Here is a 16,653-nt window from a genome sequence, read left to right as displayed (position 1 = left end):
AAGAAGGGCAGCATGGGGATTGGGGATCAGTGAACAACTGCGCTGTATGCATGGACACTCAGTCGGAAGGGAAATAGGGACACTTTGTTGGGTTGGTCAGCGAGGAGGTATCCTGAAGGCCAGGAGGGGTTCTTTAGTAGCGGGGTCGGGAGGAGGGGGTCCCGTCGACCAGTCAGCAGGCAGGCTATCGCACGCTTACGCAACACGCCTCTCGCATCGAAGCTTCAGTAATGGGCGATCCGACGTTACATCGTCCGGGCCGCGAGCAATGTTGCGAGGAAATTGGAACACGGCATACCCATTACCCAGCGCATGATTTACAGTTAATTTGGCGCAGTTCCTTAGTGAACCGCACTGCGTTTCAGCGTGTTATTTATCGTCAGCGGATCATAGTCTTTTGTATTTAATTTTTAATTTGGTTTATAGTACTCCGTATTTGAAACGATTATTATTTTGAAAAGGTATGCTAGATTGATTAGACTGCTAGATACGCCTTAGTTTGCTGAATTTTTATTTTATAATACAAATTCGAAATCGTTAGTAACTTCAGGCAGAAAGTACACCTGGGAGTATTTATTAAAACAGTAGGTATGTGTCGAACAGACGGATGTCGAATAATAATTTTTTTTAGCAGTGTCGCCTGGATTAGGAAATAAAATTTGGAAAACGGAAAACCACTCTACAGAGGCGTTACAAAACGACTTATTGTTCAAAGCGTTGTGCTGAAGTTAGGAACAAGACGGCGATTATTCAAAGCGAAAGGAGCAATGGATTCCGAAAAACCCGTACCTACCCTGGATAAAGTGCATTGTGCGGGACCCATAAAGACTACAAATTACTTGAAAACAGACACTGGAAAAGAGACGTCAAACACCCGATCTCTTGCGAGCAATGTTTATCCCTTCATCAGTTGAGCGCTGCATGCCACGCGAGTGGGCTGCAAGCTATATCGTTATTTTGAGCTTTTTACACATATTTCTGATAAATGTGAAACATAGCCAAACGCCCATAGTTCACATTTGTTCATCGGAAGAAAAGGGCATGAGGCTCCGAACATCGAGCATGGGACTGAAGCAGCGTCTTTTGCGCTGGCAATAAAAACGACGCCCTCAGATTATATCGCCAGTGAACACCGGATAATGCATGGCGTCGACGTAGTAGACGCGCTACGTAGTGGTTCAATGTCACGAAAATAATCCAACGTCTTAATAATGGATACTCGGACTCTGGTTATATTCAGATGGGCTACATCGTTTTGACTTATTATAGCCTCGATGTCGGATGACTGTAACACTGGAAACTTTTCTTCGAAATAATGTAGCACGACAAAGCAACAGCCCGTGACAGCCAGTCCTTTAGCTCTCGAATTGTTGCACCGAGCGTAACACTGGGACTGTGGCGATAAACTACAAGGACACTGGCTTGTCGAGGAACTGGGCCGGACAAGAATGATCGACTTCCTTGGTTTAGTTTGGACGTCACATAATTCATGAACCAATAACGGAACCGGTTTATAACATACATCGAGTCTCGATCACGGCATGTCGAGGAAGAAGTCGTTGCATGAGCGTCAGCTGAAGGGAAGATGATGGGCCGAGCCAAGGCCCTGGCCGAGCAATCCCGGACCCTGGACAACGGACGGACATATTGTGTGGAAAGAACTGTGGCCTACTCATCCTTCAGTGAAGAGGATCGAAACAAAAATGACATCGTAGCTTACCGAAAGAGCCAAACTAGCCCTGCACTTCACGAACATGTCACATAGTTCGCATACGCATCCAGTTATTTGATTTTCACGATTCTCTTATAGCTACACCATTCTTGCACAAAGCTCTTTTAGTGCCTCTCCATTTCCGGTCCACGAAAACTATTTCGACTTCCCATTTTTTCTTTTCACTTCAAGTCATATCATCATCGTTATCGCATCTGTGAGCCGTTCATATATATGAAAGATATTGACACACCCGAGAGTATCTCATGCCCATTCAGCCGTCTTCAATGCCCGGCATTGCCGTGGAGGCGAGGATGTGAAGAGCTCCCTCAGTGAGAATAAGTCGGCGCGTTATCCCATCCCGCCAGCCACGTGACAAGATATTACTAGGTGACGGCGTTCGGATGTGCTTAGCAACAGTGGAGGCGTCAGATGCTCGAATCAACTCGCATCCAGATATGACATCAGCAAATTGAACCAACGTTATCTGAAATTGCGGCATAACCTGTCACTGTGCTTCTAGAGGTTCATCGTGTAAATACGAGTAAAAAGTATGCCTCCTTCCTAAAAGAGCATTTGCACCAGCCAATGAACTTCAATTTATTACTTTATCAGTTATCCTGGTCGTTATTATAACTTGGTAGCATCATTGCGTCTCGTAGATCGAGTGCTACGGCGTATTTCAAGGATAAAAACCATATCAATGTAAGAGCAAAACACAGAGACGAATGCCATTTCCTAGTCACCATCCATCCATATTGCCATGGAGCTAGCACAGTAGCACAGTTGACCTTTTTATGACTATTTGCATTGCTTTTGTTCTATATTTCAGATTACAGAAGCTCCATAAGATCACAATCCATGCGAGTGCTCAATGCACTTGTTGGTGAAGTAGAAAAGGTCATCGTCGTGGCGCATATGCTGTGAAACGATGAATATTGAAAAGAAAGTACGCTCAGATGGAGACAAGAGACAATTTGCCCTGCTGTAAGTGATTTATCATCCTGCTGGTCGCATTGGAAAACCGAACAATCGGAGTGAAAAATCAAAGATAATTTGTCGATAATGGTATTCAGCGATGCAGAAAAAATACTTGTGCACATAGTTCAATACATTGGACATACATGCACATTGCACAGTGCTTACATCTGATAACGACGATACAAATGCATGCATTAATTCAAATTGACTATACGCTCAGTATAACATTGATCCCGGATAATTTCCAGCCTGCCATGATATAATATCACCCTGCGTTATCCTCACCAAGCATAGGCACATTGGTCCGCATTTGGCCAGCGAATACCCCTCCCTCTCACAACGCATCTCTCGGTAACACGAGTCTCCATATTTCACACCAAAACGTAGACACCTTCAGCGCCCGGCCTCAATGACTCTCCACTCGGTACAAGTCTCCATCGCTGACACAAACCCCTCACACCTTCCTCGGCCGAAAGTCTCAGCTCCAGTCGGGGTCCACAGCGGCCGGGTCGTCACCGGCGTCGTCCCCCGGCCCGGGAGGCGGGGGCGGTATGAGGGCCGATACCCTGGCCAGGGCGCCGCCGGAGCCCTCCGCCCAGTCCTGGCGGGCCTTCTCGCCAGAGATACCCTGACGGGAGGAGGCGACCGGTCACGAAAGGGTTGCTACACATGGGACGGTTTCTGGCATGATTCGCGCATCCCACCCAGCATGGGACGGTTTTTGCGTAACCGGACAAATCTTCGTATGGCATTTCTTCGTCGCGCAATTCTTCGTCCGCATTTCTTCGTCCGCAAATCTTCGTCGGCGCATTTATTCGTGTCGCATTACTTCGTCTCGCATTTCTTCGTAGGTGCAAAAATTCGTAGCGCATTTCTTCGTATCCGCATTTCTTCGTCGGCGCATTTCTTCGTCAAGCATTTTTTCGTCCACGCATTTCTTCGTCTACGCAAATCTTCGTCCGCATTTCTTCGTCCACGCAAATCTTCATCTGCGCATATCTTCGTCCGCAAATCTTCGTCCGCGCAAATCTTCGTCCGCAAATCTTCGTGCGCATTTTTTCGTCCACGCATTTCTTCGTCTACGCAAATCTTCGTCCGCATTTCTTCGTCCACGCAAATCTTCGTCCCCGCAAATCTTCGTCCGCAAATCTTCGTCCGCTAATCTTCGTCCGCAAATTTTCGTCCGCATTTTTCGTCCACGCATTTCTTCGTCCAATCAAATCTTCGTCCGCAAATCTTCGTCCGCAAATCTTTGTCTGCGCTATCTTCGTCTCCGCAAACATTCGTCCACAAATGTGGTTCAATAAAACCATGAAGAAATATCAGACAGTCAAGTGAATGACGAATTTAATGCGTGGAATAGATGATCGAAACTTTTGAAGTCAGGTTGATGAGGTCAGTCAGGTGAAGCTGTTGTATTTGGGAGCCGACAATTGTAACATTCCATATCATTTGTGTCCCGGACATTCTTTTTTTTCGCGGTCGTTGAATGACAATATAATCTCTTGTACCCTCGCCGGCATAGGCGGCGGAACGGGGAGGGCACCGGGGCACCGTTCCCCTATTTAATTTTGGCCTTTTAACAGTAGCCCTATGGGCGTTGCATGGAAAGCATATTGGACCAAAAGTCGGCAGTGCCGTGCCCCCCGCCCTTAATTGAAGATGTTCCGCCGCTACTGCCCGCCGGACCTATTTGTTTTCTACGGTACACGCCGGCCGAGGGGGCGGGTACGACCCCCCCCCCCTCATCGCCGTTTCGCCACTGGTGGAGCTAGCGCGTCGCGGAAAAAAACGAGCGTGTGCGCCGTTACGAGCCGCAGAGATTAATACCCGATTTTAAGGCCTTCTAGGTCAGGGGTCGGCATACGGCCCGCGGGCCGGATCCGGCCAGGTGGGTGACGGTTGGATCCGGCCCGCGACCATCTGACGTCCGGCCCGCGGCTGGTATCAGCGACTTATAACTTGTTCGGGTTCCGGCCCGCCCCCCCCCCCCCAACACACACACACACAACAACACACACACACACCGCGAGATAGACCACGTGAAGCCGCTAAGTGCACGCAGCCAGCAGTCGTTGATGCTGTGCGCAAAAGCTGCTAACCAAATCTTACCGTTGCAAGTTTTGTCTAGAAGTAGAATTAGACAAAAACACCCGCAAATGGTGTTTATAAACTCATGAAGTGTGCGAAGGAAGAACTGATGTGCCAAAGCACATTTGAATCACTTTTATATCGGAGTCGATTTATGAAGGAACCGCGGGCCGGAACACGATGTAAGTCACTGATACCAGCCGCGGGCCGGACGTTAGATGGTCGCGGGCCGGATCCAACCGTCACCCACCTGGCCGGATCCGGCCCGCGGGCCGTATGCCGACCCCTGACCTAGAAGGCCTTAAAATCGGGTATTAATCTCTGCGGCTCGTAACGGCGCACACGCTCGTTTTTTTCCGCGACGCGCTAGCTCCACCAGTGGCGAAACGGCGATGAGGGGGGGGGGGGGTCGTACCCGCCCCCTCGGCCGGCGTGTACCGTAGAAAACAAATAGGTCCGGCGGGCAGTAGCGGCGGAACATCTTCAATTAAGGGCGGGGGGCACGGCACTGCCGACTTTTGGTCCAATATGCTTTCCATGCAACGCCCATAGGGCTACTGTTAAAAGGCCAAAATTAAAGAGGGGAACGGTGCCCCGGTGCCCTCCCCGTTCCGCCGCCTATGCCGGCGAGGGTACAAGAGATTATATTGTCATTCAACGACCGCGAAAAAAAAGAATGTCCGGGACACAAATGATATGGAATGTTACAATTGTCGGCTCCCAAATACAACAGCTTCACCTGACTGACCTCATCAACCTGACTTCAAAAGTTTCGATCATCTATTCCACGCATTAAATTCGTCATTCACTTGACTGTCTGATATTTCTTCATGGTTTTATTGAACCACATTTGTGGACGAATGTTTGCGGAGACGAAGATAGCGCAGACAAAGATTTGCGGACGAAGATTTGCGGACGAAGATTTGATTGGACGAAGAAATGCGTGGACGAAAAATGCGGACGAAAATTTGCGGACGAAGATTTGCGGACGAAGATTTGCGGACGAAGATTTGCGGACGAAGATTTGCGGGGACGAAGATTTGCGTGGACGAAGAAATGCGGACGAAGATTTGCGTAGACGAAGAAATGCGTGGACGAAAAAATGCGGACGAAGATTTGCGGACGAAGATTTGCGCGGACGAAGATTTGCGGACGAAGATATGCGCAGACGAAGATTTGCGTGGACGAAGAAATGCGGACGAAGATTTGCGTAGACGAAGAAATGCGTGGACGAAAAAATGCTTGACGAAGAAATGCGCCGACGAAGAAATGCGGATACGAAGAAATGCGCTACGAATTTTTGCACCTACGAAGAAATGCGAGACGAAGTAATGCGACACGAATAAATGCGCCGACGAAGATTTGCGGACGAAGAAATGCGGACGAAGAATTGCGCGACGAAGAAATGCCATACGAAGATTTGTCCTGGAATCCGGTTTTTGGTATGATAAGTTATTAAAGTTAGTTACGCCTACATTTTCCTAAATTGTACCAGCACAAAAGAATTCCAAATTAATCCAAGTGATCGATCCACCTTGTGTCACAAGAATCCGGGGATTCAATCAGCCCAACACCATTGAAATTAGCCAATCGCCTCACCCTCAAATGATTTCCCAATCGTCCCAAGCCACCTCCCATCGTCCATCTCGCATTCTACCCAACAATCTCTCTAACCTTTCGCCGAATGGAGAGCTTGGCCGCCAGGTCTGCCATCAGGTCCCCACTGGGCGGTGCCTCCGTCTCCTGCAGTACATCGATGCTTTCATCACCCATCAGTGTCACAACCGTGACACGGTGTCAGCGGCAGTGTCACCTGACACCGGCGACAACTGGTAATAGTGCAGCTACGATATCAACAGACTCGGATGACATCTGGTGACAGCTGTGACGCACACTGGACTAGTTCGTGGAATTCATATGGACGGTGGAAATAGAGCAGGGACGGTAGAGATGATGACATAAGCACTATCAATGTCGGTGAGGGCGCAAAAACACTGACACTTATTATGGTAATGAAAGATGAGCGACACATGATAGGTGATTGTAAGATGAACGTACTTTTTTAAGTGGAAGAATACCCAATGAAACTTAAGACGACTATCTTCTTATTTCCAGTACAATTACATTGTCTGATGTAACTATTATTTCAGCCGATGCCTCTCGCATCACAGTCCATCATCAAGCCTTGTAAGAGCCTCCACTGTCCGTCTCCTGCCACTCAATCCAACACACCCTCCCTTATTCCCTACCTCAGTCCGTCGCGGCGGCGGCGCGGCCGCCACTGAGCGCAGCTTGGCCCGGCCGCGGCCGCCCGCCTGCCGTATCGCCTCCATCAGGTCCGAGCGGGACGCAGAGCCGGCCAGATCGGGCACCACACTCGGCTGCCGGTGACGACAGACAGACAGACATACATCAATAGACGGCGACTATCAAAACACACAGACGCGGATGAGACACAGCTCAGCGGCCGAGGCGGGCTGGGCGGTTTGAGCCACTAATGGCGAGATGAGAGAGTGATGGAGAAGAGAGAGAGAGAGAGAGAGAGAGAGAGAGAGAGAGAGAGAGAGAGAGAGAGAGAGAGAGAGAGAGAGAGAGAGAGAGAGAGAGAGAGAGAGAGAGAGAGCGAGAGAGAGGAGAAAAAGAGCTTGGTGCGTCAGCTGATTAAATGTTAATGTCTTATTACGGATAACACGGTAACAATCCAATTGCAGCATTTTATAACGTCATTCGATTATACAGAATATCCTGCGCTAAAATGGCGTCGCTTAAATCGTACAGGTCGCATGATATATCCTGCGGTCGTGTCAGTTTGAGTTGTGGGATGAAAGACGCTTGCAAGTTATTCACGTCGCCTGTATATACATACATGGGTAATACTGGCTAATAATGTCATTGGAACTGTCATTGAGAGCGCGCAGTTGGATGAAACGGTTCAGTAATAGTGATTGGATCAGATGCAGCATTCCTGGGGTAAAAGTTTCCTAATAAGCTACTAAACAGAATATTGCCAATAGCTAGATCAAAAGGCTAGTTATTTAGGTTTCTCGCAAGTCTGTAATTTTCAACATGTGAATTACTTCGTACAATACGTTAATAGGGTAGGGTGGGGTAATTTGAACATGTGGGGTAATTTGAACATAGTGTGAATAACAGAAAATTAAGGAAAATCCATAAGTGGCATGACAATAAGACCAATGAGGGAAATTATCGTAACTAAAAGGGCTATCATATGAACGGGGTTTAAAGTTTCAGGGAATGAAGATGTTGACGCACAGTGTAAAAATCAATTTCGCAAGGAAAAACGCCTAACAGCACGTCATTGCAACTTCATTGCAGCGCAAGATCTTGCATTGCTAGCGCCTAATACGCAACGGTTTTTGTTGTATAATGACCTAATCAGTGCCTTCAATCCAAGAAATTTGCTTTTGAACCCTGTTTTTTTAAAATGGCAAAATAACTTTTAGCGTGGGGTAATTTGAACATAGTGTGAGAATTTGAGTGAAGACAGGGATAGCTCCGAAAAAACAACGCTCCCAGTTTTTTTTTTTGCCAATATTTTCGACCCAAGGCAGTAGCAGATAAGTGATGCCAGTTTTAGAAAATTTACGTCTAATATCCGTCTAATGTCCGGCATTTTTGTTGATTTTCCGTCCAAAAATGTTTAAGTCAACTATTTGTCCAAATATGTCCGAAAATTATGCAGCTATCAACACTCAAAACCGTCATTTATATTGCTTATCATGTAATTTTACCAGCCGAAAAGTGTTCATTATATTGAGAGCTTAACAAGCTTTCCATTCGCCAATCAATGCTATGCACGATTACTTTATAAAAAGCGCTGAAGTGTAGCAAGCCATCGTCCAATGTTGTCCAGTCTGCTACCTTTGTCCAACCTATTCCGAATTGGACATTGGACAAAATCAGAATTCCAAATGTCCAGGTTTCGATTGGCACCACTTTAACAGATGTAGTACGGTTGGGAGAGTTTTTATCGAACAAAAATGATAGCCGTTCTGTTAATTGAAGAGGGGCGAATTCTGTCAACTGATTGGTGTGCAGCGTGCAGATATTGATACACTGCAACTGTTATTTTTGCTGTTGTGTTGATTTTTCAAGTGAAGGTATGTTTAGAATTGTTCTGCCTATTTGTTTATGGGTCAAACAACATCGGTGCTGGCGAGACTATCGTTTTTATGACAGGTAAAGGCAGTATGTTCAAATTACCCCACGGTGGGGCAATTTGAACACACCGTGACTTGGTGGAGAAGTGAGGCTATGCTATTCAAGGTATGCTCGGCTCGTCCAAAAATGAGGCTTGCATGGTGAAAGCAAGTGACACTTGCGCTACTGAAGCAGTTTTTCTTCATCCAGGGTTGAACTGGAATTTAGTACAACGGAGAAGACGTAAAAATATGTTCAAATTACCCCACACTACCCTAATGTAATAAAAACTGGTGTAAGGGCTTTACACGAAGCCCTTGAGAGACACAGTTCTTATAAACATTTTTGAAAGACGGTTCCTTCGCCACGGGACCGAAAGCAGCACGACCATGTAAAAAAAACGGATCCCCAGCCGCGGCGTGACGCTTGTTTTAAAAATTAAAAACGAATCTTAATCTTTGAACCACTATTGATGTGACCCCAAAGCAGGCTGACCTTACACGAACTCTCAGCGGTACCATTCGAGAGATTGCTGTTGCGCAACGCCAAAGGTCAACAACCCCCTGAAGCTTTGGTGACAAAGCCATAGAACATTGTCCCCATGTTCAACGTATGTACATTGTACAGGCGGCTCGCTAGAGATTTGTAGGGCAAAGTCAAGCTAAATTGGTTGGCCGTGAGAACTGACTACCTGGCAGTGAAGCTGCACGTTAATGATGTTACCGTAATTACTCTTTATGATCGTTAACCTTCAGCATGATGGGGCTGAATGGGAGACAGAGCCTCATTAAACTATGCATATGACATTTAAGTACCTAGGGATGAGTAATGATCAAAGTACGAGAGTTTAGGAAGCAAGCGGGATTGGTATTATCTGTGTAACTAGTTTCCTTCGTTTATTACAGGGTGTCCCAAAATTATTGTCACACCCTCCCACAACCTTTGTTTTGCCTTCTACTGCGCAATATCAATATAATTTCACCGGTACTGACTCCCAGACCATATTGGCTACATTCAAGTCACGTGACCTTCGAATTTTTGTGACCCTGACCGGTCAAGGGGTGTACAGAGGTCATTTCCGGGGCAGTACCCAGCGCGCGCGGACCAGGTATCCAGGATGGCGAAACTGCAGAGCAAATCGTCCCGCAGCGGGGCAGTCAGCATGGTTGCCGGTGGCACGACCCACGGCCAGGTCGCCGAGGTACTGAGCATGAGTTGTCGCACGATTTGGCACTGGTTATCACGCGACAGAAGCGGATAGACGCCTGGGAACAAGCTAGGTCGCGGCGGGAAGACTTCCGCCAGCCGGGTATAGCGCAGATCGTCATCGCGAAGTGCGGAGCTAAAGACGGGCTTATCCACAAGGAAACTGGCAAGGAGGCTGATTGCCAACAGTCATCCAGTCTTTAAATTGATAATCCATCGGTACCGGAGGATGTCTCTAAAGCTGAAGCCCAACAAGCCACGTTTCCAGCCGAAAACTTCTGCTGAACATGTCCAGGGTCATCTTTCAACAAGTCGGCGCCACGGCTCATCGAGCTAGAACGACGAAGGGCTGGTACAGATCGAACTTCCCAGCATTCTGGGAGAAGGACAAATGGCCGGTGAATAGCCCCGACCTGTCGCCGATAGAAAATATTTGGGCGATCGTCCTGTAAGAGGTGAGCAAAACGGCGCCAGGATAACCTGAACGCACGCTGACCAGGAACGTTCGATCTGTCTGGTCCAAGATCAGTCCACAGAATCTATACATGTTGATGTCTGATGTCCCGGACCGAATGCTGGCCCGCATCAGGGAGAAGGTGGGATGCATACGTAAGAAAAGCGCGCCTCTCATGTTTGTTATTTTCATGAAATTGACGCTGGAAAGGTGTGACATTATTTTTGGGACACCCTGTATATACAAAGGTCAGATCAAGATTACTACATGTATATAGAACGGTCCGATTCAGATGTAGACGTGCGCTAGATGGAAGTTTGGGAATGTATGTTGATGGACTCGGACGTATATTATATGGACAATGGACACTAGACGCTGTACAATTTTGTAAAATTTTACCAAACGTATAAAGAAGCTTTTCATCACAAAAAGATGTTTGGAACTGGCTAAGCCGCATTGCAATAAAATCCGTAAACCACAGCATGGGAGCAAGCACTATGCATTCAAGCCTGTTCGCCTAGCTTGGTAAAAAAGGGAACAGGAAAATGGGCAGATAGTTAGCAGACAGAGTAGCTATCATGGGTGTATCATAATCAGAGTATTAGCAAATGGTCATTTGCTCGACATTATTACATGGCTTCCTCCTATCGGACGAACAGCTTCTATATCTATCATTGTGCCTAGCTCCCACTTCTCATCAAATTAGCCACCTAAACCTTTCAACTCTCAGCAACGTTACTACAGCTTTCTGTAGCTTTCTGCTTTCGTCGATAAAGCCATATTTCACCGCTCAGCAGTAAACAGTTCTCATCGCTCGCTAATACAAACAGCTTCCAACACCCGTTATTGAAAAAAGAACTCCCATCGCTTCTCAATTTAGCCGGCTTCTAACGCGCTAAGCTACGAGGCTTATTGGCGCCGCACGCTGGCGGCTGTATGAGCTCGTGGGCGGCTCCATTTCCGGGGGAGTGCGCCAACAAGAGAGTGGACAAATCCCCGAAGTGGTTCGACAATTGACTACCGATGTTTACTGTGATCCATGCCGCTGCGTGCCGAGGGTAACGGCACGGGTGGCCTGTGGGGGATGACACGTGCGGAGGAGGAGGGGGTGGGGGGGGGGGTGGGGGTGTGCACGTGCAGACGTAAAGTGACCAAGACCGGCGAGCAATGACACATTTGAGAGTAGCTTCATCATTCGACCATGTGTTAACAGAAGAGGTTTGCAGAAAGAGATTATAAAGAGATAGAGATAGAGATTATAGGCATGCATGCATCTTCACGAAAAGAAACGCCCGAAAAGATGGCAAGCTTATCCATCCGGCAATCTCCCGATGCAAGAACGACAACACGTCATAGATATATTGGACTATTCTACCCATAACTGATGTAATTTGCAGATACAGCATGTCATATTCCTGGAGGATCCATAAGGCGGAAATTCAATTTGCGATAAGGATGCTTTATTGACTAGAACCAAGATAAAGTGGGGTCTAAGCTGGTTGTAATTTTGCGACAATGTTCATCTGTGACAATTTACCGAGTCATAAGCAGTATAAGTAATATAAGTACCGTAGGATATTGCATTGCGGGATATAAAAGAAAACGGTATAGCGAGCATATTGCGGACGCCAGACATTAGTATAGTTTGCCACTGTTGTAACAGTTGCATTATATTTTTAGCGTTGACATCGATCGCAGGATAACATGATTTACGAGTATGTAACATATGGTGGTGATAATAACATAGAAAGGGAAGGAATAGAAAATTTAGAATAAAAAAACGATCTATTGTTTAAGTTTCATGACGCTAAATCAAAGTAGTACAGTAAATCATACTCAACACTAAACTTGTCTGTCTGTATGTCTGGCTTTCAACTTGTCTGTGGGATTACGTCTCAGCCCCGGAGAACAAGACAAACAAACATGTAATTGTAATAGCTTTAGTCTGGCTTGTGTGCAGAAATGCAGTAAACAGTGGGAACAACTCTTATTAGACTGTCGCCAGTAATAAGCTTCCCGGAAAAGTCGAGGGCGAGGCTCTTCAAGATTTGAGAGCGGTAGCCGGTAGGTAACAAAAATAGTCTGCTAATTTACCAGCACGTGTAACAGAAAAGTGTAACTATTTATTTGCACTTGCATCATCCACATAAAATGCTTTTCATTGTGAATTAGATGAATAATTCTGTGGACCTTTCCGTAGTGTTCGCCGCTTCTCGCCACTGCGTGAGTAGTCCTGAAGATGATTATTTGAATTGGACAAATTAATTCGTATATGATGTAAGATAAAAACACCAAAACCACTCAACGTTTCGTGTTATTCACTTTTCAAGGGTGATATATCACCCTTGAAAAAGTGAATATATATTCCCGACCGGGGCTGGGAAAATGCGTTTTATTCACCGAGGTTTTTGTGCGGAGGACCGAGTGCCGGTAGGCACGAGGTCCGTAGCCAAAAACCGAGGTGAATAAAACTGCATTTTCACACATTTTCACAGCCCAAGGTTGGGAAGAGATTTACCACATGCCGTACCGGCGCAACAGTTGATATCATATGCATTTGATATTTTACACTTTAATCTTAATATGTATTGTGTTAATGTTATATTAATACTATGTTCATATTTATAGTCACCGTGATTATTTTTTTGTGTTTTTCATTATTAGGCTGCGTTGAGTATGAAAGATGAAATTCCTACTTCCCCCTTATTTAGGGTTTGAAAAAGCTGAGGATGAAGATGGTGAAGCGCCAGAAGTTAGAATAAAGATATGGAGTCCAGCAGGAGTGAGGAAACCGTGATGAAAACTAAAAATTGGGTGAAACGCTGAATCAAACGCGTCTTGGATCCCAGCTGGAACAATATCAAATGTTTCATTGTGGCACGTTAAGATGCTTCACGCATTTAAATTGTTCGTTTTTTTTGCGTGCATTATGTAGAAATAATTATTATTCCGAACATGTTCTGCAGCAATAAATACATTGGCATTGGAACGATAACCTTGTTTAGTTGAATTACGTTGACAGCAAAAGCATGTAAACACGCAGTCACTCACTTTTGCTGTTGCTGTTAGTGAACACACAATTCGTAAATATCTTCTTTGAAATTGGTTCTTCCGCTCAGAATATTCAGTAAAACTTTGTCTGGGAAAATCAAAAAGCCCTAGGGCCGAATCGTTTCCCAAATACCTTCAACATTAGCCGAGGCGGGCCGAAGCCATTTCCCAAATGCACGTGCTAATGTTAAAGGGATATCTCGGCATGTGGTAATAACACGAAACGTTGGGTGGTTTTGGTGTTTTTATCTTACATCATATACGAATTAGTCCTGAAGATACTTTGGAAATAATTTAATCTATTCCGTCCGCGCACATTTGTGTGTTGGCAGCAGAAATAAAACGCTATCAAGAAACAGTGGGACTTCATTAACTTATCAGCTAGCCAGACAATATCAGAGGATGCGTTAAACAATGTCCCCGTTTACATGATGCGGTTATCAAACATGAGTCTTCTTGAGAATCCCTTCCTCATCAGACCGCAGACGTCTTCCCTCATTAGAAGTAACTCAGAAAAAAAAAGAACCAATCAAACGCAATCATAACCATTAAAGAAGCATATTCCTCAATCAATATTTTTTCGGTATCTTAAAAAAGCGCGCTAATGATCAAGCGAGGATAAGTTCAGACAGTTGATATGGAAGCCAAGAAATATTGCGTAAGCTGAGACGATTAGGTACATCAAACTTAAGGCATAATACTATTCAATTACAACCAAGTGACACGAGACATAGGGTGAAGTCGTATAAGAGTACGCACTTAGTGGATTTCTTTCTCTCATTTGTTTAATATTTGAAAGAAAGAAATCGCAAATAGGGAATATTAAAGTTCATTGAATTAGCTATCAACCCATGGGGCAACGATCCTTCAGCGTAAATGGAAGTGGTCTAAAACTGACATTTTCTGAACCGCTGCAGTTGCGTACTCTTACCATATGGGGTGTGTAAGAGTACGCACGCCAGGCGGGTGGAGTACGCAAGCATATGAACACACACCTATGCAGCTTGTACTGTCCATTGTCCAAATGCTTAACTTCAAACTCAGAAGGCACTTAAGTTAATTCTAGTATCCAAAAAGAAAAACATAAAATACATCTTTCAAGTCTATAAATCAGGAAATAATCATGTCGTGTGTTTCTTAGAAAAAAAATGTACAATCAAAAGGGAGAATAACTCGTATTTGGAAGAATTTCGGGTACACATCTGCATCACAGTGCTCCATTGATGATATACCTACAAAACAAACGTCATTGAGCGATAGATTAATAATTTTATATTTCTGTATATTCGATTTAATGTATAATTCTGCGTACTCTTACCCTCCTGAACAGTGCGTCCTCTTACCGTACATGCAATTCGCGCACAAAACAACCCCGAAACGTTGTGCAAAACTTCGCAAACAGAATATTGCACTGCACAGTATTTCCCCAGATAACCTAACAAGTTTCCCACAACAATCACGGAAATGTACCTTATCTCAACTGCCAAGTATCAAAATTATTGTACCATACCATAATAATATCATAACGCTCGAAAATAATATTTATCGCCTTAAACTCAAAAGCGTCGCCGCTCAACGCCCACGTTCCGTTGGTGACAAGCACGCACTGGCGGCTTCATGTCACTTCATGAACTCGACAAACCCGCGTTGCTAAGCAACCGAAACAGCTGATGCGTACTCTTATCGCCCGCGTACTCTTACCCGCCCTTACCCTATGTCGCTTCATGGCCTCATATGCTTATTGCTTACTTTAATTATAACGATAGAGATACCTTTGCATGCATTCATAATGCACATAGTGACATACATATGAAGCTTCCCGCAAAGCCAACATCTTCTCAAACAGACTAGGTTGATCAGAGGTGACTGATGACCGAATTAGCAGCAGCCTTCTTAAATAACAACAAAATTAAATAGAGCTCGGCGTTTGATTCATTGCCGGCATTAAATGGCTCTCTGGAAACTGAAATATATCACACTGGTGCGTTACCTCTGGCATGTTTCTCGCGTGAGTGAAATCGTTCGAGTTCATTTGTTCCTTGTCATAACTGCGCAATAGCTGGGTGCCTGGATAAGCTCAAGATAAACGCCAGTGGTCATGAATCAACCACCACCATTCTCTAAAGCCTACCAATGCATCAACTACTCTGGTGAGGTACCAAACTAAAAATTGGTACAGCTTCGCGCTTGTGTTCTAATATCTCCTAGACTGTATTTTTTTCTTCATTGGCACTGATGCATTCAGACGAACATTTTCATCGTGCAGCATTGAGCATACACTACGATGTGAGATACGGCTCGCCAACCTCCAACAGCTCCTCAGCTGCATGCTCCTCACCTTTTCGGGTGTTGAGGTAGACTCCGGTGGGCCGGGCGATGCCTCTGTCGCTGCTGGCGCCGGTGGTGGCGGTGGAGGCGGCGGCGGGGGCGGAGGTGGCGGCGGCGGCGGCGGCGGCGGAGCGGTCACCGCCCCATCCCCCTCCCGTCCTGCCGCTGTCACCTGCCCACCGCCGGCGGGGGCGGTGGCGGCGGGGGCGGCGGCACGGCCGGATCCATGCCGCCATCGACTGCCGGCGGCAGCTCCGGCAGCGGCAGGTCAGCAGCGAGCAGCACGGACGGCGCGATGGCCGGCCCTGGCTCGGTACAGAAGGTCACGTCGGCGGCGATACCGGGCAGGTGGGGCAGCTGCAGCGGCGCCGAGAGCTCCGGCAGGTCACCCATCTCGCCGGTACAGCAGCGGCTCGGACTGGGACGGGCGGAAAGATCACAGCGTGTCAGTGGTTTGAGAGCATAGCATATCCATAGACAGACACACCTTATACGAACACTAGTGACAGGCGGTATTGACCTATGTGTGAGAAGAGGTGATGCGTTTTAGCTACACAAGATACATTCTAATTGAAGCCGCTATAAGATAGTTTTCGTTTTTCATACAGATGTCCTCGCACCTTTCAATTATGCATTGGCACGGAATTTTTGGTCACGTGGCGCATCATTC

At 46.2% G+C, this 16,653-nt stretch overlaps 1 protein-coding gene across 2 annotated transcripts; it reads right to left on the bottom strand.

Moving 5' to 3' along the window:
* Positions 1–2,735: 2,735 nt before the first annotated feature.
* Positions 2,736–16,402, bottom strand: LOC122366852 (WASH complex subunit 1-like). Of its 2 annotated transcripts, XM_043339480.1 has the most exons (4): positions 15,994–16,402; positions 7,033–7,164; positions 6,458–6,526; positions 2,736–3,320 (listed from the first exon to the last, which is right to left on the bottom strand). In XM_043339480.1, exons 2-4 carry the CDS (start codon positions 7,114–7,116, stop codon positions 3,171–3,173), a joined length of 303 nt encoding a protein of 100 aa, XP_043195415.1. In that variant the 5' UTR covers positions 7,117–7,164; positions 15,994–16,402; the 3' UTR covers positions 2,736–3,170. The 2 variants fall into 2 exon arrangements, with proteins under 2 accessions (XP_043195415.1, XP_043195416.1); XM_043339481.1 differs by lacking the exon at positions 15,994–16,402 and having other exon boundaries at positions 6,458–6,596; positions 7,033–7,061.
* Between the last annotated feature and the right edge of the window lie 251 nt (positions 16,403–16,653).

Source organism: Amphibalanus amphitrite, unplaced genomic scaffold (genome assembly GCF_019059575.1).
Source record: "Amphibalanus amphitrite isolate SeventyFive unplaced genomic scaffold, NRLGWU_Aamphi_draft 000835F_arrow, whole genome shotgun sequence".
Lineage (NCBI taxonomy): Eukaryota > Metazoa > Arthropoda > Thecostraca > Balanomorpha > Balanidae > Amphibalanus > Amphibalanus amphitrite.
The sequence above is the reverse complement of the archived record's forward strand: the minus strand, read 5'-3'. Positions and strand labels throughout refer to the sequence as shown.

Bases quoted from the DNA above. Each gene is read 5' to 3' on its own strand.
- LOC122366852 (XM_043339480.1), bottom strand. From the start codon at position 7,116: ATGGAGGCGATACGGCAGGCGGGCGGCCGCGGCCGGGCCAAGCTGCGC. The intron at 6,527-7,032 runs GTAGGGAATAAG...GATGTACTGCAG, and splicing joins CGCCGCCGCGACGGACTGAG to GAGACGGAGGCACCGCCCAG. The intron at 3,321-6,457 runs GTTAGAGAGATT...TCCTCCCGTCAG, and splicing joins AGCTCTCCATTCGGCGAAAG to GGTATCTCTGGCGAGAAGGC.